The 24,293-nt window shown below is 40.3% G+C and overlaps 1 protein-coding gene across 1 annotated transcript in view; it reads right to left on the reverse strand.

The window, feature by feature from the left end:
• The window catches only part of FBXL13 (F-box and leucine rich repeat protein 13), a 197,175-nt gene that overhangs the window by 153,536 nt on the left and 19,346 nt on the right, over positions 1 to 24,293 (reverse strand). Inside the window, exons 4-7 of the mRNA XM_049777449.1 lie at positions 23,280 to 23,347; positions 17,679 to 17,833; positions 10,107 to 10,216; positions 5,928 to 6,068 (exon numbers count right to left, since the gene is read on the reverse strand). Of these exons, the coding sequence (XP_049633406.1) occupies positions 5,928 to 6,068; positions 10,107 to 10,216; positions 17,679 to 17,833; positions 23,280 to 23,347 (474 nt within the window). The remainder of the gene's footprint in view (positions 1 to 5,927; positions 6,069 to 10,106; positions 10,217 to 17,678; positions 17,834 to 23,279; positions 23,348 to 24,293) is intronic.

Raw genomic sequence — 24,293 nt, forward strand, 5'->3', positions numbered from 1 at the left:
ATTTTATTCTATATGGCAAGTTCTCATGTTTTTTTTCATTTTACTTGTTTATCATCTGATTGTTCACCTTTTAAGTCCCATAAGAGAAATACTATCTAACACAATGCTATTTACCCAGAACTTAAAACAAAATCCTCAAAATTGTAAGCAATATATTTACTAAATAAATTAAATTAAAACCTGTTGTTGTTGATTCATTGGCCAATCTATTGATGATAAGGGGTTACCCTTCCTCAGCACTCAGGAATTACTCCTGGTGGAATTTGGGAGATTTTCTGCGATGCCAGGGATCAAACCTAGGTTAGCAGCATACCCGAGCAAATGCCCTAGCCACTGTACTATTGAACTGACCCCAAATTAAATAAAATCTTAAATGAGTGTTTGCATATACCAATTCCTTAGTTCTAAGGGTATAGAAATAATAATCAAAACAGATATAATCCCTGAACACAAAAGGAAATAGACAAGACAGTGCAAAATACAGACAAAAATCAAGAACATCTTCCACAGTGATAGTTATTTACACTGAAAAGCACTTTTCATTATAAAAAGAAAATCTAAAGCAGAGATAGATTTCAGATTGGGTAACCAAGGAACTCTTCCCTCTCCTTCCCTCCCCTCCTTACCCCTTCTCTCTTTCTCTCTCTCTCTCTCTCTCTCTCTCTCTCTCTCTCTCTCTCTCTCTCTCTCTCTCTCTCCTCTCCCATTCTCTCCCCTCCCCTCCTCTCCCCTTCTCTCTCTCTCTCCTCTCCCCTTCTCTCTCTCTCCTCCCTTTCCCCTTTTCTCCACCTCTTCCTCTCCCCCCTTCTCTTTCTCCCGCCCTCCTGTATCCTGTATCCCTCAGGATACACATGCTGGAAATAGTATTAGTATAGTATTACTGTTATTATCCTCTCGTACAAACCAAACTCCAAATTGCAGCTAGTAGCACAATTCCTAATCCCCACAAAACTCAATTTCCATGTCACTGCACCCTCCTAGAATGGCATTTTTTTCATCCTACAAATAATGTTTTTTGGAAGAATGATTTCAGTTGAAAATGAAAAAGTCATCTCCTACAAATGAAAAGTCATAAACATTTTCTTTAGGAAAATTAGAAAAGTTTTATGAAAAATTTTATAAGATTTTCTTATAAAAATAAAGTAATTTTCAAGTATCAAAAGTACTTGAAAACTTACTAGCTTCTTGATTAGAGCTAATGTGATAAAATCAAGGTCTATGGCAGATCAATCTTCTACCAAAATAAACTGATTCTAAAGCAAGTGTTATATGTTTGTTTCATCTGCTTTTTCACACACTGTAATTTAAGCCAACATACACATAGTTCCTTGACAGAACAATGAGGTTTTAGAACATTCCCTTTTCTTAAATTCACTTACACATGCCTACAAATCCTGAAATTATTCTGTTTTTTGATGAATTGAGGTCAAATTGACCTCTGAGGTTATCAAAACATGGAATACTCTTATTTTCCAATTCCAAGTAATTTAAACCAATAGGCCTGAACTATCTGGTTCTTCAGCAGTGTAGTACAAATTTTAGTACTATCTAGAGTTGTTTACTAAATGTGAAGATAAGCCATCAACACTACAAAACCTTTTTAATTGTTGGATTCATTTGTTGTTTTTGCTTTTTGGGGGGAGAGGAGGGAAATTTAGTCATACCCAGCTGTGCTCAGGGTTTACTCGTAGTCAGTGTTGAGGAGTCACTCACTCCTGGCAAATGCTCAGAGGGCCATATGTGATGCTGGAAATCAGAGTCAGCTGTATGCAACCTGCTGTACTATCTCTCCAGCTCCAACAGTATAAACTCTGAAGGTGATTTTATAACTCTGAAAACCACATGCTTATTTTTTATAAGCAAACAAAGAATTACAGTCGTTTAAAATAAGAGACTACCCTAAATCACTAATATTAAGCTAAGCAAATAATTTGTATTTTAAAACAACTGCATCACTTAATTACACTATTTAGACTTCCCAAATTCATCAACATATGGCTTTTCTCCATATTGCCTGCCAAAATATACACACAAACACATACTTAAAAATAAAGCCCTAAATTTTAACAGAAAATTTTCTTTGCCAACCCTCCTACTAGATCTAGGTTTGACTTACAGTATTTGAATTCTGTCATTTGCTTATTAAGCAACCTTTTCTAATGAATAAATGATAAGAAAAGTGGTTATAAAACAGAACTTTACTTGTCATGAGTTGATGTATATTAGCCCAAAAAGCAAGCCTACAGTTTTAAATTTGTTTTTTTAAATGGCATTCCAGTTCAGATTCCTGTTTTTAATTATTCTGTCAAAATTTAGGCAGCCAAAATATCAAAATGGTAATTTGTTTTTAAAATTAACACATCCCAAAACTTTAAAGTTAAGATCCAATTCACATTACCTTTTTATGATTTTATACCTTTGTTTCTCAAGGTTTTTGCTTTGTTTTGTTTTTGTTTTCTCAAGTTTTTGATATTTGGGTCACCTTGAGAAATCAGCAAATTGAATGCAACTTAAAACTATGATTTATACATACAGACACAGGTATACATACAAACACACACTAAAGCCACAAAATTATGATTTATGGACCAAAGAGAAGGTACTTGCCTTGTACATGACCAACCTGGGTTTAATCCCCAGCACCCCAATATGGTCCCCCAAGCAGTTCTAGGAGTGAACCACAATCACAGAGCCAGGTGTAAGCCTGTACAAGTCAACTATAGCAAAAATTTTAATTTTTTAAATCTGAACCAAAGCAATAGTACTCTTGTATGCAGGTAACATGGATTATGTCACCAGTATTACATATGGTCCCCTAAGTGCCATCAGAACTAATTCCTGAACTCAGAGTCACCCAGGACAGAGAAAGTTGTTCTGGTTGTATAGATCCACGGTAAATAATCCACACAGACAGGAGGGTAAGAAGAGGCAAGAAAGTAGAACACCTAATCCTTTTCCAGCCGCCAGCTGCTCCAAAATTACAGAGCTCTCTAGCCAGCTGCAAAAGAACACACAACTTAACTCCTACCTTTCCTACCTGAAAGATCATAGGTGGGAAAGCAGACTGGGAAACATATACCAAAGAGAAATATTATGTAAGCCTCTAAATACTTAACAATTACATGTACATTTTTTTTTAAATAAAGTTATAGTGCTGAAGAGACAGTACAAGGATTAAGACACTGGCCATGCACCTCGCTGGCCCTAGTTCAAATCTATGACACCATGTCTGGTCCCCAGAACACTGTCATATATGACCCGAGTCAGGAGTAGACATGGACACTAATGGGTGTAGCCCAAAACCTAAAACAAACAAATAGTAAAATGAAATTCTTTGATTGAGGAAGGGGAGGAGTTGAGAATATCTCAAAAAAGTAAGTATTCTATCAAGATTGAGTTGGGATTTTGCTTTGTTTGGTTTTACTTATTTATTTTTTGTCTTATTTCTAGCTCTGTACTCAGTTTACTCCTGGTGGGGAACTCGAGGTTCACGTGGAAAGCTGAGATTAAAGCCAAATATGCCACATGGAAGGCAAGCATCCTACCTGTTCTACTATCTTTCTAGCCCCACAACTGAGTTATTTTTAAAAAAATAATATTACTTATATTTTTCAAAGCAAGTTCTTACAGAATTTTGTCTCAAGTAAAATTCACATATGTATTTTATTTCTCTAGAAATATCCAGAAAGAAGAGAAAGATATAGTGGCTATAATTATAGTTAATAACTTAGGAATGATGATTCAGACATGTTCTGGTATCAATTTTGTAGCTGCCTGACTTTGGGGATATCATTCCATTGACCAAATCCACTGATTCCTCCTGAAAAAGATAAAAGCAGAGGCAGGAGCAATAGCACAGTGGATAGGGCATCTACCTTGCATGCTGCTGACCGGGGTTCAATCCACAGCAACCCATGGTTCCCTGGCCTGCCAGGAGTAATACATGAGCACGGAGCCATGAGTAAATCCTGAGCACCATTTGGTGTGGCTCAGAAACAAAGGAATAAAAACAGTAAGTCTGGCAGCATAACCATGCCTACAAACACAGTTGCAATGTTCAAATCAGGCCAGCTCCATAGATTCACTCTTTTTTTAGAGATGTAAACAGAGCTGTGAAAGATCATGGATACATCAGCCCAAACAGCAGAAAGCTGTTCATCTTGGGAGGAGAAGGCACGTCAAGCCCCTGCCCTGCCGAAGCAACTCTTATTGTCTCTATCATCCACAGTTACCATTTTCTGGATGGTCCTGCCTCATCACTACCCTCTACAATTCCTTTAGGGGACACCAATCTGACCAAACTTTGGGTATGCTGCTTTTGAGATTAATATCATGAGGACTTTTTTGGAGCAAGTGTAGCCACCACCCCCCCCACCCCTCCAATCTTCCTTCTTCCGGGAAGCCCGGCAGCTGAGTACACAACCTTAAAAATTGTAGTATCAGGGCCCGGAGAGATAGTACAGCGGCGTTTGCCTTGCAAGCAGCTGATCCAGGACCAAAGGTGGTTGGTTCGAATCCCGGTGTCCCATATGGTCCCCCGTGCCTGCCAGGAGCTATTTCTGAGCAGACAGCCAGGACTAAGCCCTGAACACTGCCGGGTGTGGCCCAAAAAAACAAAAATCATAGTATCAGTAATAGTGCTTTGAATTTCTGGACTTCATTTGTTTGATGCTGTCATCCCTCGAGGAACATACCAATTTAACAGAATGGACAGCTAACAAGAGCTTACTAAACCTTCTGCCATTGCATTAATGACTTCATTATAGATACAATAATTTTCACAAATGTGCTTGCTACTGTACTTTTTCTTCAGCATGAACTCTTTTCTGGAGGTTTAAAGTTTAGTTGTGAAAAGAGATAAAGGACTGGGGCCAGAGAGATAGTATAGAAGCTAAAGCACTAGACTTGTATGCAGCCGACCCCTATTTGATATCTGGTACTTCATATCTCACCTGAGCACAATCAATCCTGAGTACAGGGCAAAGAATAACCCCTGAATACTATTGGATGTGACCCCTCAAAAAATAAATTTAGTGGCCATAGCAATAACACAGCGGGTAGGGCATTTGCCTTGTATGCAGCCAACTTAGGTTCAATCCCCAACACCCCATATGGTCACCCAAGTTTGCCAGGAGTGATTTCTAAGTGCAGAGCTAGGAGTAACCCCTGAGTAGTTGCTGGAATGACTCAAAAACAAACAAAAACGAAATTAATTTAAAATTTTAATAGGCCAGAATATATCAATAATAGGAATTGAGATTTATTTTTTCAGATATCAGCTCAATTATGTGTAAGTTATAGAAATAAAATTTACATTTTTATGTATTTTAATCTAGAGGGAGTATATGTTATAATATTTTGAGTACGTGAAAGTTTAAACAGGTTAAATCTAATTCATATTCTAGAGCAGAAGCATAAATGCTCAACTTAAAGAATTAAGACTAAAAGATTAGTGTTCTGGTATTTAAATGAACCATAAATGACAATATGTGCTTATAAGAGAAAGTAAGGTGAAACATGCCTTTCTTTCTTGCTTCCTGTAGCTTTAAAATATCTATATTTTGGGCCAGAGCGATAGCACAGTGGTAGGGCATTTGCCTTGCATGTAGCCGACTCAGGACAGACCAAGATTTAATCTCTGGCATCCCATATGATCCTCGAGCATGCAAGGAGCAATTTCTGAGCACAGAGCCAGGAGAAACCTCTGTGTGCCACCAGGTGTGGTCCAAACACCAAATAAATAAGTAAATAAATAAAATACCTATATTTTGTTGTTACTCTCATCTAAATGGAGGATCCCACCCTTCAGTGTGATAGTCCAAAGTTACTTGTAAAAACTATTTTAAAACATATTTTAAAATATGGCGCTCATGATTCTGATAAGGATCACAAAACCAATCATTAAGAAAACATAGGAAAATACAAACCTGTGCTATAGCTTTTTCAGGTAACTGTGAAATATCAAATTCATAAACTTCAGTAATATCATAAAAACTGGATTCTTGTGAAGTCTTTGGTGCTAACTTCCTTCTCCATTGATTCAACTGAAGTTCATGCTTTAACAATTGCTATGAAAATAGTTTATAAAGCCCATAAAAATCATTGTAAGGATTGAGATATTATATAAAAAGCACAGTAGCTGACACAATGGTAGCACCAGTTGAAATTATGTGTTATTGTTATCTTTGTTACATAAATCACTTTGTAGTCTATAAGAAAAACTGCTGTACAACATTGACACAAACATCTACCTTGGCAGCAATGCAAGTTCTTCTGTTATGCTTTTATGAATGTGGAAACTAGAAGCCCAGAGATGAGGTTCTTGCTATAGTAGAATTGACAATTGGGGCATGAGGTAGAGGAGGCTAACATAAAGATGAAAAGGAAGAATCAAAAGGAAAAATGTCTATTCTTGCCTGATACTGATCAAGTCCCTATTTTAACTTTTTTTTTTTTTTTGGTTTTTGGGCCACACCCGGTGATGCTCAAGGGTTATTCCTGGCTATGCACTTAGAAATTGCTCCTGGCTCGGGGGACCATATAGGACACCAGGGACCAAACCGAGGTCCATTCTGGGTCAGCTGCATGCAAGACAAATGCCCTACCACTACGTTATCGCTCTGGTCCCCTATTTTAACTTTTGATACACTACTGAAAAATACACAATAAAATAAAGGCCCCAATAAATGTTTCACCCATATAATCACAGACATGTGCATACACAACCATAATTTTAAAATATATGTATTAAAATCTTAGAAAATATCACATATACAATAATTAACTGTGGTCAAAAGATGTCTCAAGTACTGGAGCAGGAGGCACAGGTTTAATCCCTAATATGGCATGATGCCCTGAGCACCACCAGTAGTGACCCTGAGCAGAGCCCAAGAGCACTGCTGAGTATAACCTCAAATAATAAATATATAAATTAGTATATAAAAAATTACACACAGAAGTATTCCCTGTCATCCCAGCACACTCCTGCAGAGAACAATGCTAGGCCAGGAGATATACAGCAGTTAGGGCACAGGCTATGCATGCACTGAGCACAGTCAAGAATCACTCTGGAACCCCTACACCTTATAAGCACTACTTGGGAGCTTCCCCTTTTACCGCCTTCAAATAAGAGGAAACTGCTGCCCTCTCTCACAGATGTTCAGTTTGGAGAAAATGGAAAAGGGATAGAACAGCTGTGTACAGTTATCTGTTTCACCATTAGACAACCAATAAATAGATGGAGGGTTGGGGTCATAAAACTTTCTACATACACAAAGTGATAGAGAATGCTGAATGAAGAACTGGAACAATAGTGTATTAGGTAGGGTGCTTGCCTTGCACATGGCCAACCCAGCTTTGGTGTCTCCTGAGCATCACAGGAATAATTCCTGATGGCAGATCAGGCGTTAACACAGGTGTGACCCCAGGAAGGTAGGAAGGAAGAGGAAGGGAGAGAAAGGGAGAGAGGGAGAAAAGGAAGGAAGGAAGGAAGGAAGGAAGGAAGGAAGGAAGGAAGGAAGGAAGGAAGGAAGGAAGGAAGGAAGGAAGGAAGGAAGGAAGGAAGGAAGGAAGGAAGGGAGGGAGGAAGGAAAGAGGGAAGGTAAAAGGTAGGAGGGAGAGAGGGAGGTAGAAAGAAGGGAGGAAGAGAGGGAGGGAGGTAGAAGGAAGGAAGGAAGGAAGGAAGGAAGGAAGGAAGGAAGGAAGGAAGGAAGGAAGGAAGGAAGGAAGGAAGGAAGGAAGGAAGGAAGGAAGGAAGGAAGGAAGGAAGGAAGGAAGGAAGGAAGGAAGGAAGGAAGGAAGGAAGGAAGGAAGGAAGGAAGGAAGGAAGGAAGGAAGGAAGGAAGGAAAGGAAATAAGGGAGGAAGGAAGTAAATGCTGAATTAGTAGTCAGCAACCGAAAATCTTACTGTTTAACTGGCAAATAGGCAGTGCTCAGGTATGATATGAAGTGCCAGGGATCAATAAATGTAGGGCAATTGCTTTGTACACATCTGGCCTGTGTTCAATATCTAGCATGTCAATGCTCCCATGAACACCACCAGGAATGATCCCTAAGCATAGAGCCAGGAATGAGACCTGAGTACTATGTACAGCAAAAAAAAAAACAACAACAAAAACAATAAAATGTAATCCACTATATCTAGTACAATATGCAAAAACTCCAGTTCAATACCTGTATCTCATAACTTCTAGAGAATAATAATAACTCTACCTATGTATCTCAGTATTCTTGGCAGACCCATGTACATTTGGGCAGGAGGTGTTGGGAGCTACACCCAGCAGTGTTCAGGGATTTGTCCTGACTCTGAGACCCAAGCACAATTTTAAAAATTACTTGTGTGACTAATAAATCTATCTTGATACATGTGTAGTACTGTCAGTCACAGCATAAGAACAATTTGGGGTGAAAGTGTTGATCTTGTCCATCAAATGGTAACCATCAAAGAGAGGAGTTAATTTCTTCCTCCCTTTCTCTTTCCTCTTTATTCTAACTTTCTACATCAAGGAAAATTAATATAACTATGAAAATTCCAGGATGCTTCTCTGTCTGATCCTAACAGATACCATGAATGTTCTAAAACAGCATTAGATAATACTATATTAATAGTTTAAGAAAACTAGAGTCTTGGAGTTTACTTGGGTCCTCAATTCTATTTTTGTTTTATATCCTGTGGTGGTTCAGGGGAAACCTTTGGATCCTCTTCTGTAATTGCTTAGTAAGTTAAGAATTATCCTTTAGGGCTGGAGTTGTCACACAGTGGTAGAGTGTTTGCCTTTAATGTGGCTGACCCGGGACAAATGTGGGTTCGATCCCTCACATCTCATATGCTCCCCTGAGCCAGGAGCGATTTCTGAGTGCAGAGCCAGGAGTAACCCCTGAGCACCATTGGATGTGACCCCCCCAAAAAAAACAAACAAAAAACTAAAAAAGAATGATCCTTTAGTGAGAGAAATAGAATGCCTGTCTCGAACATAGGCAGGGGGTGGGAAAGAGGGAGATGGGGGACATTGGTGATGGGAATGTTGCACTGGTGAAGGGGGGGATGTTCTTTTTTTATAACTAAAACCCAACTACAAACATGTTTGTAATCATGGTGCTTAAATAAAGATATAAAAAGGGGGGCAGAGAGATAGCACAGTGATAGGGCGTTCGCCTTGCATGCACCCAACCCAGGACAGATCTGGGTTCAATTCCCGGCATCTTAAATGGTCCCCCGAGACTCCCAGGAGCTATTTCTGAGCTCAGAGCTAGGAGTAACCCAAGTGTGGTTACTCCTTCCAAAAAGAGATATTAAAAAAAAGATTGATCCTTTAGCTTAAACATCCTTCACATTTTAGTAATTGCAAAATTACTCTGAAATTATAGTTTAGTTAACTTAAAAGCTAAATAAAAGAATAATAACTTAGGGGCCGGTGAGGTGGCTCTAGAGTGCTTGCCTTGCAAGCGCTAGCCAAGGAAGGACGGCGGTTTGATCCCCCGGCGTCCCATATGGTCCCCCCAAGCCAGGGGCAATTTCTGAGTGCTTAGCCAGAAGTAACCCATGAGCATCAAATGGGTGTGGCCCAAAAAAACAAAACAAAAAGAAAAAGAATAATAACTTAGGGACTGAAGAAAGAATACAGGAGGTGTGTAAAATGTTTCCCAGGCATGTGGCCAACCCTGGTTCACTCTCCAGCAGCACCAAGAGTGATTACTGAGCATTGCTAGCTGTAGCCCCCCCAAAAATACAAATCCATCCTCAAAAAAGAATATTAATCTAATCATATAAAGTTATTTATTATCATTATTTCTATTCTAATTATTCAACGAATTTCTCTTTCAGTCATCTAAATATTTGCTTAAATAAATCCTTCATAGCAATGAATTTAAAGAAAATATTTTAAAAAATATTTTCTCGATTCAACTTCAAATGAAACAAATGAATTTATCAGGAAATACCCTGGTTAGCTAAGGTAAAATTTAAATTACTAACTTAAAAATGACAATAACTCCATTCAAAAGTAAATGATGTTCAGTTCCATATGTAATATCACTATCTGAAGTAACATTAATATAGTAGTAGCAAAATTCAACCAATGTAAAGTTAATTTACAGTATACCATACCAACTCATTTTCTCTTAATTGACGTGTTTCTCTTGCTTTATTTTTCCATTTATGTAGGATAGATAATAGTTTCTGATTAAGAAAGATATTTTGTACCTGCAATAGCAGAGCTGAAAAAAATGCATTAGGCTGTTAGATCGCTGTATATAATTAAAGCTGCTTCCCAAATATCAGTATTTAATTTTTACGACATTTATAATATGTATCACATTTATAATATGAACCATAATTGCATTATAATTTTGTTAGATTTTAATTATAGTTAAAATGACCAGTAATAGCAGTAGATAGAAATAACTCTTAAGACTTTAACATACAAACAAGTTTAGATATTGAGATATAATATATACAATTTTGTCAAATCGTATATTTAATAAATATATTTAGGAAACCAGAACATCCTAAGTTACTCATACAAAACACAGTACTAGACCTGGAACAAGCTCTCAGGCTCTTGTTCTCAACAGGATTGAAAACAAGAGACTGTAACCAAATAGGCCAAAGTCAGAAAAGATTTTATTAAAGAAAAGGCGGGGGCTGGATTGAAAGTATAGTGGGTAAGGAGCTTGCCTTGCATGCAGCCAACCCAGGTTTGGTTCCAGGCATCCCACATGGTACCCCAAACCCGATTAGAAGTAATTCCCTAAAAAATAAAAGAGCCAGGAGTAATCCCTGAGCATTGCGGGGTGTGACCCCAAAATAAAATAAATGAATAAATGAGGCCAGAGCAATAGCACAGCAGGTAGGGTGTTTGCCTTGCACATGTTCAATCTCCAGCATCCCATAGCCTGAGCCTGCCAAGAGTAACTTCTTTTTTTTTTTTTTATTTAAACACCTTGATTACATACATGATTGTGTTTGGGTTTCAGTCATAAAAGAAACACCACCCATCACCAGTGCAACATTCCCATCACCCATGTCCCAAATCTCCCTCCTCCCCACCCGACCCCTGCCTGTACTCTAAACAGGCTCTGCATTTCCCTCATACATTCTCAATATTAGGACAGTTCAAAATGTAGTTATTTCTCTAACTAAACTCATCACTCTTTGTGGTGAGCTTCCTGAGGTGAGCTGGAACTTCCAGCTCTTTTCTCTTTTGTGTCTGAAATTTATTATTGCAAGAATGTCTTTCATTTTTCTTAAAACCCATAGATGAGTGAGACCATTCTGCGTTTTTCTCTCTCTCTCTGACTTATTTCACTCAGCATAATAGATTCCGTGTACATCCATGTATAGGAAAATTTCATGACTTCATCTCTCCTGACAGCTGCATAATATTCCATTGTGTATACAGTTTCTTTAGCCATTCGTCTGTTGAAGGGCATCTTGGTTGTTTCCAGAGTCTTGCTATGGTAAATAGTGCTGCAATGAATATAGGTGTAAGGAAGGGATTTTTGTATTGTATTTTTGTGTTCTTAGGGTATATTCCTAGGAGTGGTATAGCTGGGTCGTATGGGAGCTCGATTTCCAGTTTTTGGAGGAATCTCCATATTGTTTTCCATAAAGGTTGAACTAGACGGCATTCCCACCAGCAGTGGATAAGGGTTCCTTTCTCTCCACATCCCCGCCAGCACTGTTTATTCTCGTTCTTTGTGATGTGTGCCATTCTCTGAGGTGTGAGGTGGTATCTCATCGTTGTTTTGATTTGCATCTCCCTGATGATTAGTGATGTGGAGCATTTCTTCATGTGTCTTTTGGCCATTTGTACTTCTTCTTTGTCAAAGTGTCTGTTCATTTCTTCTCCCCATTTTTTGATGGGATTAGATGTTTTTTTCTTGTAAATTTCTGTCAGTGCCTTGTATATTTTGGAGATTAGCCCCTTGTCTGATGGGTATTGGGTGAATAGATTCTCCCACTCAGTGGGTGGCTCTTGTATCCTGGGCACTATTTCCTTTGAGGTGCAGAAGCTTCTCAACTTAATATATTCCCATCTGTTAATCTCTGTTTTCACTTGCTTGGAGAGTGCAGTTTCCTCCTTGAAGATGCCTGTAGTCTCAATGTCCTGGAGAGTTTTGCCTATGTGTTGTTCTATATATCTTATGGTTTGGGGTCTGATATCGAGGTCTTTAATCCATTTGGATTTTACCTTCGTACATGATGTTAGCTGGGGGTCTAAGTTTAATTTTTTGCAAGTGGCTAGCCAGTTGTGCCAACACCACTTGTTGAAGAGGCTTTCCTTGCTCCATTTAGGATTTCCTGCTCCTTTATCAAAAATTAGGTGATTGTATGTCTGGGGAACATTTTCTGAGTATTCAAGCCTATTCCACTGATCTGAGGGTCTGTCCTTATTCCAATACCATGCTGTTTTGATAACTATTGCTTTGTAGTAAAGTTTAAAGTTGGGGAAAGTAATTCCTCCCATATTCTTTTTCCCAATGATTGCTTTAGCTATTCGAGGGTGTTCATTGTTCCAAACAAATTTCAAAAGTGCCTGATCCACTTCTTTGAAGAATGTCATGGGTATCTTTAGAGGGATAGCGTTGAATCTGTATAATGCCTTGGGGAGTATTGACATTTTGATGATGTTAATCCTGCCAATCCATGAGCAGGGTATGTGTTTCCATTTCCACGTGTCCTCTCTTATTTCTTGGAGCAGAGTTTTATAGTTTTCTTTGTATAGGTCCTTCACATTTTTAGTCAAGTTGATTCCAAGATATTTGAGTTTGTGTGGCACTATTGTGAATGGGGTTGTTTTCTTAATGTCCATTTCTTCCTTATTACTATTGGTGTATAGAAAGGCCATTGATTTTTGTGTGTTAATTTTGTAGCCTGCCACTTTGCTATATGAGTCTATTGTTTCTAGAAGCTTTTTGGTAGAGTCTTTAAGGTTTTCTAAGTAGAGCGTCATGTCATCTGCAAACAGTGAGAGCTTGACTTCTTCCTTTCCTATCTGGATTCCCTTGATATCTTTTTCTTGCCTAATCGCTATAGCAAGTACTTCCAGTGCTATGTTGAATAGGAGTGGTGAGAGAGGACAGCCTTGTCTTGTGCCAGAATTTAGAGGGAAGGCTTTTAGTTTTTCTCCATTGAGGATAATATTTGCCACTGGCTTGTGGTAGATGGCCTTAACTATTTTGAGAAAGGTTCCTTCCATTCCCATCTTGCTGAGAGTTTTGATCAAGAATGGGTGTTGGACCTTATCAAATGCTTTCTCAGCATCTATTGATATGATCATGTGGTTTTTATTTTTCTTGTTGTTGATGTTGTGTATTATGTTGATAGACTTACGGATGTTAAACCATCCTTGCATTCCTGGGATGAAACCTACTTGATCGTAGTGGATGATCTTCTTAATGAGGTATTGAATCCTATTTGCCAGGATTTTGTTGAGGATCTTTGCATCTGCATTCATCAACGATATTGGTCTGTAATTTTCTTTTTTCATAGCATCTCTGTCTGGTTTAGGTATGAGGGTGATGTTGGCTTCATAAAAGTTATTTGGGAGTGTTTCCATTTGTTCAATTTCATGAAAGAGTCTTGCCAGGATTGGTAGTAGTTCCTCTTGGAAAGTTTGAAAGAATTCATTTGCAAGTGAATGACTTGCAAATGACTCAGGACTCTGAGGAGAGCTTCAAGAATTCAGAAAAGACAGGACAGGGCTCCCTTCAGGTCCTCTGTTTCCTCAGAAGAAGCACAGCCGGGTGGAGACTCTGCAGGTAGAGCAATCAGCACTCTGCCTGGAAACCCCCACATCCAGCCATTTCTTACTCACTCACTTGCTGGATGGCTTCAGTTTTTTTGGGGTTCGCTTCCCAGGGCTCTGAGGTGAGCTTCCAGAGTTCAGGAAAGACAGAGAAGAGTAGGACAGGGCTCCCTTCAGGTCCTCAGTTTCCTCAGAAGGAGCACAGCCGGGTGGAGACTCTGCAGGTAGAGCAATCAGCACTCTGCCTGGAAACCCCCACATGCAGCCATTTCTTACTCACTCACTGGCTCGCTGGCTAGCTTCCGAATGTAGTTTTTTTGGAGTTCTCTTCCCAGGGCTCTGAGGAGAGCTTCCAGAGTTCAGGAAAGACAGAGAAGAGTAGGACAGGGCTCCCTTCAGGTCCTCAGTTTCCTCAGAAGAAGCACAGCCGGGTGGAGACTCTGCAGGTAGAGCAATCAGCACTCTGCCTGGAAACCCCCACATGCAGCCATTTCTTACTCACTCACTGGCTCACTGGCTAGCTTCCGAAAGTAGTTTTTCCCAGGAGTAACTTCTGAGCCAAGAGCCAGGAGTAACCCCTGGGCACCACTGAGTGTGGGGAGGAAGGGGAAGGGAAGGAGAAGGGAAGAAGAGGGAAGGTGAGGGATGGGAAGGTCAGGGCAGGGCAGGGAAAGGAAGGGCAGGGCAGGGCAGGGAAAGGAAGGGAAGGTCAGGGCAGGGCAGGGAAAGGAAGGGCAGGGCAGGGCAGGGAAAGGAAGGGAAGGGAAGGGAAGGGAAGGGCAGGAAAGGGCAGGGCAGGGAAGGGAAGGGCAGGGCAGGGCAGGGCAGGGCAGGGCAGGGAAGGGAAGGGAAGGGAAGGGAAGGGAAGGGAAGGGAAGGGAAGGGAAGGGAAGGAAAGGGAAGGGAAGGGAAGAGAAGGGAAGGGAAGGGAAGGGAAGGGAAGAAAACGGGTAGGAAAGGGAAGGGAAGGGAAGGGGAAACAGGAAAGAAAGGCAGGAAAGGGTTCAGTGTGATAGCATAGCAGTAGGTTGTTTGCCTTACAAACAGACAAACCGGGACAGACCCGGCTTCAATCTCCGGCATCCCATATGGTCCCCCATGCCTGCCAGGAGTAACCCCTGAGTGACGCCAGGTGTGCCCGCCCCTAAAACGGCAGGAAAGCTCCCAGATTATGGGAGGAGTCTCCTAAAAATGGCTTCCAGAGAAAGGTAGAAGTCTTTCCACACACAGCTCATGCCTAAGAAAGGGCAAGGTACTGGGGGCCACACCTGACAATGCTCAGGGGTTACCTGGCTCTGAATTCAGGATAACTCTTGGTGGTGCTCCAGAGACCATATGAGGTGCCGGGGAAAGAACCTGAATCGGCTGTGTAAAAGGCACAGTCTTATCCCTTCTGTACAAGACGTCTGGCCTCACCTTTCCCCTTTTATACCCTTTTAAGAAAGGTGGTGGCTGAGCATTTCTTTATTATGTTCTGAGAATGTTGGCCATTAAACTGAGAGAGTGGTGCTGAGATGATGATCTTCTGGTCTTTGGATCCAGCAGGAACTCAGTCATCCAGGCTATCAGGACTACCTAGGATATCTTCATGACATTCCATGCTGGTAATTCTCTTTCCTTTAATGATCTTTCCTTCCTAGTTTCCCTTTATCCCCTAACAACAGTATTCTGTTTTAGTTAAATCAGAAATACCCTATGATTAAATATGACCACCCCCCTTTTTTGTAACCAAAGGTCAAAACTCAAAAGGGCAAGACCAATAAAGAAGATGATTAAAACAAGACTGAGGACATTATTCCTAAAGGCTTCACAGTCTTTCCTCTTGAAATAGTAGCATGGTCTGCTCTGACAGACGAACCAGTCAGGGCTGATCAAGAAGAAAGAATTCTCTAATTAGCATAAACTAGAAAAAAAAATCACCTGGTGAGCTAGATAAAACCTAAGCCATAGGCTAGGGTAATAGCACACATTTTATACTCATTACAACTATAAAGTGAGAGTCTGGAGAGAGTACAGCAGGCAAGGTGCTTGTTTTGCACCCAGATACAGTGAGCAGAGCATTTGCCTTGCACCCAAAATACTGGCACCCCATAGGTTTCCTATGGGGTTTCCTACTAGGAGGATATCTTGAGTGCAAAACTAGTGTAAGCTCTGAATACTGTCTAGTGTGACCCCCAAACAAACAAACAAAAAATAACAACTATAAGATATTGAGGACAGTTAGGGGGAACTCCACTGGCAGTGAATTCAGAAGTAACAGAAATAGGAGCTGAGAGAAAGTTACTCTGCAAACAGCCTTTATTTTTTACTTTTTTTGTTTGTTTGTTTTGTTTTTGAATCACATCCAGTGGCACTCAGGGTTACTCCTGGCTCTGCATCAGAAGTCGCTCCTGACAGGCTCACGAGACCATATGGGATGCCAGGAATAGAACAAGGGTCTGTCCTGTGTTGGCTGCGTGCAAAGCAAAAATATGCCCCACCACTGTGCTATCTCTCTGGCCCTTTAGACAGCCATTATTTTTCTCAAAACATGAAGCTTAAACCCCTCCTGGATGACTCCTGGGAAAAGGCTGTTGAGACTAAATGATACCAGCCAAATGGCGAAGACTGAAATAAGAGACATTGATAAGAATATGAAAGACTACCACAGGGGTTCTAAGTCTTTTCCTTGGAAAATAACCCAATGAGGAACAATACCCTGGAGAGGAAACCCCAAGCCATGGTAATCCCCCCCAAATAAGGCCTATAAAACTAACTTTGCAACACATTTAATTCTATATTCAACCAGAATCTAACTTGTTATACAATTCCTTTCACTTTTCTTTATGGGTGCCCTCCTCTATCAGGAGAGGCATGTTTGTTTTTTCTTGAAAACACTTCTTTTTCTCTCCTTTTTTTTTTTTTTTTTTGCTGTTGTTTTTTTGAGCTATACTCAGCATGCTCAGGATTTACTCCTAGATCTGTAATCAAGGATCACTGCAACTGGTGCTTGGGTGACCATATGGAATGCCAAGAATCAAACCTGGGTTGGCAATGTGCAAGATGAGTGCCTTACTCCAGCTCCCTCTCCCATCTTCTTCTTCCATTTTTTTTTAATTGCTTTTTTGGAGGTTTTTTTTTTTTTTGGTTTTGGTTTTGGTTTGCAGCCACATCTGGTGAGACTCAGGAGTTACTCCTGGCTCTGTGCTCAAAAAATGCTCCTGGCAGGCTCAGAGGACCATATGGGATGCCAACCGCTTGCATGGCAAAAGTACTATCACTCCAGACCCCTCCTTCTTTTTTTTTAATTTCTTCACTTTACTATTTGTCTCCCCATGAAATTCTTTTCTGCAATTGCCATCATGAGGTAGCAGGACCAGAGCATCCTGTCAAGCAGGACCTCCCACATATTTTATCAGTCCTGACCCTGGGCATCCCCCTGTAAGGCTGATGAGGGTGGGGAGACTAAGCAGAAGGTCATGCAGGAGTTGGCAGCACTTTCTATCTCTTGTGACTATTTCCTACTCCAGAGCTTCCACTTCTCCCCAATTAGCAATATAGTGATAAAGTAAAGAAAATTATTTTCTCCAAGTTTCTCATGAGGCCACTAATAAAATATCTATAAAAAATTAAGTGTCTCCATCAAAACAATCCATTTTTGCAGCATTTATAATACATCAGTTGACTAGCATGGGGAAAAAACAATAGCAAATATCTACTTATATCAAATACCTGTACTCACATCACACATTTATAGGATGTTATTTTAGATATGATAAATTCCTATTTCAATAAAAACTAAGAAAGAAAAAGCTTTTAAATTGTTTAAACAACTGGCTTTACATTTTATAATAATTCATAATAAATTCTCATACAACTATGCTCACTTGTTCAGATTCTTGAATTTTTAAATGACTAAAAAGTCTAACTGAAACTATGTAAGGATTTACCTCTATCATTTTCTTTTTTAACTTTCACATAAGAGTACCAGTGATAAAATATATGTTTCTTATATCGTAAACTGTCATGTTCCTTTGCTATTCTTATTTTGTCAGCCATAAATCCATCTTCATTGCTGGTAGGTATTACAATGTCTCTCCATGTGCTATAGACAAAAAATATGAAATATTAATAAATTTATGTTTATAACAACAATTTCACAAATAAACTGAAAGAGTAAAAGGGGGCAATATCTCCATTACGTCCTCAAAAACCATAGCTGAGAGGGGCCAGAGCAAGTAGAGTATTGCCTTAAAAGAGGCAGCCTATTCAGGCTCAATCCCTGACATCCCATGTCATCTATTCACTCGCCCCAGCACAGGAGTGATGATACCTGAGCCTGGAATAAGCCCTGAGTATTGCATAGTGTGGCCAAAGAGCAAATAAACAAAAACAATTGCCAAGAAAAATGATTAAATGTCTATGTCTATTATTTTTGCTCCAATCTGTTTTAGCATTTCCTTTGAGTTTGTATTATTGTTTTCCATATTTCTCAAACCCATAAATATCTAAAATCCAAAGAAGGTTTTGGTTTGGGGATTAAACAATATTTTTGTGGGCAGGGATGCCATACCATACAGAAGGGTACTTGGAGGGCTATGTAGTGTCAAGGATAGAGCCCAGGGCTTCCACATGCATGCAAGCCGCAAGCACCAGCCCTTGTAGCCACCGCCTTAAAAGTTGTGGATTTTGAGAAGAGTTTTTTGGTTAGTTTGGTTTTTTGTTTGTTTTTTACTATTTAGAGGTAAAATCTAGACCATACTAAACTAGTTTTTATATCAGACAGAACTCCAATGAATCTGATACCAGGCTGGTTTTTAGTCTTCATTTCATTTAGTAAGTCTAACCATACTTTAGATCCAGTGTGTTCAGATGTGTCTGTTTCCTACATACCACTCTGGCACTTCTGAAGACAGCATAAAACACACAGTTAGTGCAGAGATTTACCTTCTAACATCAAATTTTAAAAAGGAACCTGAGGGGCAGAGCAATAGTACAGGGGATAGGGCATTTGCCTTGTACACGGACAACCCAGGTTCGATCCCTGGCATACCATACCTCAAGTCTTCCAGGAGTAATTCCTGAGTGCAAAGCCAGTAGTAACTCCTGACCACTTCCAGGTGTGGCCAAAAAAATAAAAAATAAAATAAATCAATAAAATTTAAAAAGGAATCTAAATTCCAAATTATCTGACTCCAAGAAATTCAAGATAAAAGAGATTGTGAGCCTATACTTTCTATTTTGAACTTTTAATTTTAAAAATACAAAATGAGGAATCTGATAATATCAGGGGGCTTAATGCCTAGCACATATAGTCCTTGAGCACTGCCTGGAGTAAGTACTGAGCACCCCAGTTGTGAACTCCTCACTTCCCCAAAAAGAGACAAAAATGATAACTTGAAGTGTAAAGAACATTCCTAGACTGAGTAAACATCTAAAAATATATAGTACAAAATGGTAGAATGACTGGAAATATAATATAGTGGGTAGGATGTGTGCAGTGAACACTAAAGACTCAGGTTTGATCCCAGGTATCATTTATAGTCCTCCTAGCACTGCAAGGAGTAATTCCTCAGTGCAGAGCCAAATGTAACCTTTTCCAGATGTAACATTGCCAGGTATGATGCATAGACCAAAAAAAAAACAAAAAACAAAAAAAAACAGAGAGGAAGTCTACCAGTGTTGTGGTGACTTCCCTTGTCTCCAGAAGGTAGCAGTAACTGGCACTGCCCAAAGCCCTGAGAGGAACCAGCAAGAAAAGAAAAAAAAAGAGTATGAGGAGCTTATTAGGCACCACAGTAATGCAAATTGCAAAACTGAAGTAAAAAAAAAAGAAAAGAAAAGAAAACTGACCAGTGGCATGGTAAGCAGCCCTTAACCCCTGCTTCATGGCTACACATATATCCTCTAGTTAACAAACCCCATCACAACACGTAGAAAACACTACACTGCAAAGGACACAATGGGGAAACAATGCAGAACACCATCATGCTTAGAGAATGATGATGGTAGCTCTGCAGACCCAACAAGTACTGAACCACCTCTATAACCTCTCCAATAAAGACTTTAGGGAGAAAATCTAAAGAATAATCAAAGAACTCAAAGATTCCATGAAATAAACTGAATGAACCACAAATAAGAATTAAGAGGATATAAAAGCAATAATGAGAAAACTTCAAACTAAAATAACAGTACTGAAAAACTTGGAAGGTGAAATGAAAACTTCACTAGAAAGCTTCCCCAGCAGATTAACAGCAGCTTAGGATAGAATTCGTGAGCAAGATAAGATGTATAACAATTCCATACAATAGAAGAGGTTGAAAAAGAAAAGAGCCCTGGGGCCGGAGAGATAGCATGGAGGTAAGGCGTTTGCCTTTCATGCAGGAGGTCATCGGTTGGAATCCCGGTGCCCCATATGGTCCCCTGTGCCTGCCAGGAGCAATTTCTGAGCATGGAGCCAGGAAAAACCCCTGAGCACTGCCGGGTGTGACCCAAAAACCAAAAACCAAAAAAAAAAAAAAAAAAAGAGCCTTAAAACAATTAGACAAAAGAAAAAAAACTTCAAAGAATGTAAACAGAAGAAAACTGAAGTCTGAAATAAACTCAACAGAACCAATGTAAGAATAATTAGAGTCTCAGAGGCCCAGGAAGAGAATCCTCATCAAGAAACTTCAAATAGGGGCCAGGCGGTGGCGCTAAAGGTAAGGTGCCTGCCTTGCCTGCGCTAGCCTTGGACGGACCGCGGTTCGATCCCCCGGTGTCCCATATGGTCCCCCAAGCCAGGAGCAACTTCTGAGAGCATAGTCAGGAGTAACCCCTGAGTGTTACCGGGTGTGGCCCAAAAAAAAAAAAAAAAAAAAGAAACTTCAAATACATCATTTCAGAGAAACTCCAGGAGCTAAAGAGTCCATACAACCAAATTCTGCATGGCTGAAGAATACTATCTAAAATAGATCCAAAGGAAAGCAACCCAAGGTACATTCTAGTCACAGTGACGAATACCACAGACTGGGATAGAATACTGAAAGGTAGCAAGATCAAAAAGGGAAACTGTATACAAAAGAGTATCTTTAAGATTTTAAGCAGATTTATCACAAGCAACCCTCAAGTCTAGAAGGTAGTTATGGGATATAATGAAAAAACTCAATTTGGGGCAGGAATAAAAGAGAAAAAGAAAAAACCTTGGGGCAGGCAAGGTGGCGCTAGAAGTAAGGTGTCTGCCTTGCAAGCACTAGCCAAAGAAGGACTGCGGTTCAATCTCCCGGCATCCCATATGGTTCCCCCAAGCCAGGGGCAATTTCTGAGTACTTAGCCAGGAGTAACCCCTGAGTATCAAATGAATGTAGCCCAAAAAACAAAACAAAACAAAAAAAAAAAACTCAATTAAATGTATGCTTCATAAAGCACACCTCACCCAGCCAGACTTCACCCATTCAGGTTTGAAGGAAGGATATACAGCTTCATTGATATACTTTTACAGAATCAAACCAGCCTTAAAAGACTAATTAAAAGACCTACTTTAAGACAAGACAGACCCAACAAACAAACCAAACTTCTACGAAAAGATGCCACTAAATCCCATGACAATCATCTCTTGCAACGTCAATGGGCTAAATGAACCACTTAAGAGAAAGTGAGTGGTAAAATGGATGAAAAGATTGAATCCAATGTTCTATTTTCTACAAAAAACACAACTGAATGGTCAGAGCAAACACAGACTCAAAATCAAAGGATAGAGAACCATTGATAGAGCAGGCAACTCCCTCAGCTGGGATGGCCATACTAAAATCAGATGACACAGATTTTAAATTTAAATGGTTATAAAAGACAGAGACATACATTTCTTAATGATCAAAAGATATATACAACAGGAAGAAATCACATTCTTTTTTTTTTTTTTTTTTTTGGTTTTTGGGCCACACCCTGGGACGCTCAGGGGTTACTCCTGGCTATGCGCTCAGAAGTTGCTCCTGGCTTCTTGGGGGACCATATGGGACACCGGGGGATCGAACCGCGGTCCGTCCTAGGCTAGCGCAGGCAAGGCAGGCACCTTACCTCCAGCGCCACCGCCCGGCCCAGAAATCACATTCTTCCTAAACATATATTCACCCAAGGAGGGACCAGCAAAATATTTAAAACAATTGCTGATAGACTCGAAGCACACAATAATCCATACAATAAGCACACAATAATAATCAATAGCACACAGTGAGAGACTTCAATACTGTCCTGTCACTCAATAGGTCAACCAGGCTAAACCCAACAAAGAAAGGGGAAAAAAGAAACTTAATAAACTGAATTAGAAATGAAAAGGGGAGGGGCCGGCTAGGTGGTGCTAGAGGTAAGGTGTCTGCCTTGCAAGCGCTAGCCAAGGAAGGACCGCGGTTCGTCCCATATGGTCCCCCCAAGCCAGGGGGGAGGAAGGAAGGAAGGAAGGAAGGAAGGAAGGAAGGAAGGAAGGAAGGAAGGAAGGAAGGAAGGAAGGAAGGGAGGGAGGGAGGGAGGGAGGGAGGGAGGGAGGAGAGGGGAGGGAGGGGAGGGGGGGAGGGAGGGAGGGAGGGAGGAGAGGGGAGGGGGGGAGGGGGGAGGGAGGGGGAGGGAGGGAGGGAGGGAGGGAGGGAGGAAGGATGGGAGGGAGGGAGGGAGGGAGGGAGGGAGGGAGGTAGGAGGGAAGGAGGGAGGGAGTAGGGAAGGAAAGCAGGGAGGAGGGAGGGACGAAAGGAAGGTAGGAAGGAAGGAAGGAAGCAAGGAAGGAAGGAAGGAAGGAAGGAAGGAAGGAAGGAAGGAAGGAAGGAAGGAAGGAAGGGGAGAGGGGGGAGAAAAGGCGGAGAGAGAGAACAGTAAAATGCCTATCCTAAAGAAAGGCAGATGGGGAGAAGGAAAATTGGAGACATTGTTGGTGGGAAAGTTACACTGGTAAAGGGTGGTGTACATTTGACAACTGAAACCCAACTATGAATGTTTCTGTAACCACGGTGCTTAAATAATAAAATCATTTCAAAAAAAAAAGAGAAAGAAAATTTGGTAGAGACATAAGTAGTTAATATCAACAAAGTGACAAAAATAACTTTTTATAAGAAAAATAAATATTGGGCCCGGAGAGATAGTACAGCGGTGTTTGCCTTGCAAGCAGCAGGTCCAGGACCTAAGGTGGTTGGTTCGAATCCCAGTGTCCCATATGGTCCCCTGTGCCTGCCAGGAGCTATTTCTGAGCAGATAGTCAGGAGTAACCCCTGAGCACTGCTGGGTGTGGCCCAAAAAACAAAAAACAAACAAACAAAAAAAAGTAAGAAGCCTGAGGCGGGGAGAGGGGAGAGCAGAGAGAGAGAGTACAGTGGATATGGTGCCTGCTTATCCTAGGTTCGATCCCCAGCATCCCATATGACCCCTGAGCCTACCAAGAGTAATTTCTGAGTACAAAGCCAGGAGCAACCCTTGAACATCATAGGATGTGACCTGAAAACAACAATTTAAAACAAACAAACAAACAAAAAAAAACACACACAAGAAATCCGGGGGAAAGAATCAAATGTTTTAAGTCATATTCTTACATAAAGTGGGTCTTTATTAAATGCCCAGTATAAAAGGTACATGCTTTTATCATCAATTCTGGAGTCATCTGAAAAAAATTACAAAATGACAAACATTAGAAGTTAATAAATGCACAGAAAATTAAGAGCATTGGCTAAGGAAGGAAACTGGGTAATAAGGAGACAAGATAACAGACAAGATAACTTGAATATATTTTACGATTTTATAGTGCATATCTATTGCCTATTTTGTTTTAGTGGCATACCCAGCTGTGCCAAGGACTTACTCCAGCCTCTGCACTCAGGGATTACTTCTGGTGGGGCTCAGTGGACCATATAGGATACTGGGACTCAAACCAAAGTTGAGCAAATGCAAAGTATGTGCCCTACCTACTGTACTAATGTTCTGTCCCACTACCTATTTTTAAAATTAAGAAAAAAAACACAGGGCCCGGAGAGATAGCACAGCAGTGTTTGCCTTGCAAGCAGCTGATCCAGGACCAAAGGTGGTTGGTTCGAATCCCGGTGTCCCATATGGTCCCCCGTGCTTGCCAGGAGCTATTTCTGAGCAGACAGCCAGGAGTAACCCCTGAGCACCGCCGGGTGTGGCCCAAAAACAAAACAAAACAAAACAAAACAAAAAAAAACACACAGCTCAAATTTTCTCATTATATTGTAATTACTTTTTTTGCCCTCTCCAAACAAAAGCCTCACACATGTGAGCTATGTACTCTACCAAAGAGCTATACACTCCCAGACCTATATTGCCCTTACTTTTGAAAGGATATTAAGGTAAGTATTGCAGCATTATTCTGTCAGCTATATTGGTAGAAGTATATAGAGGTCTGTTGGTCATTTTAAAACTGCATAATTTTGCCTGCTCTAGAATATATGACATTCTCTTTAATTTAATATATACATAAATAGAACTGCTACCATCCTCAGTATCTTTGTACATCCTTCAGTCAGGTAACACAATATTTTTCTTATATTGTAAGATGAACCTAGTTTTACTAAACAAAGGTGTTCCCCCTA

Source organism: Suncus etruscus, chromosome 1 (genome assembly GCF_024139225.1).
Source record: "Suncus etruscus isolate mSunEtr1 chromosome 1, mSunEtr1.pri.cur, whole genome shotgun sequence".
Taxonomy (NCBI): Eukaryota; Metazoa; Chordata; class Mammalia; order Eulipotyphla; family Soricidae; genus Suncus; species Suncus etruscus.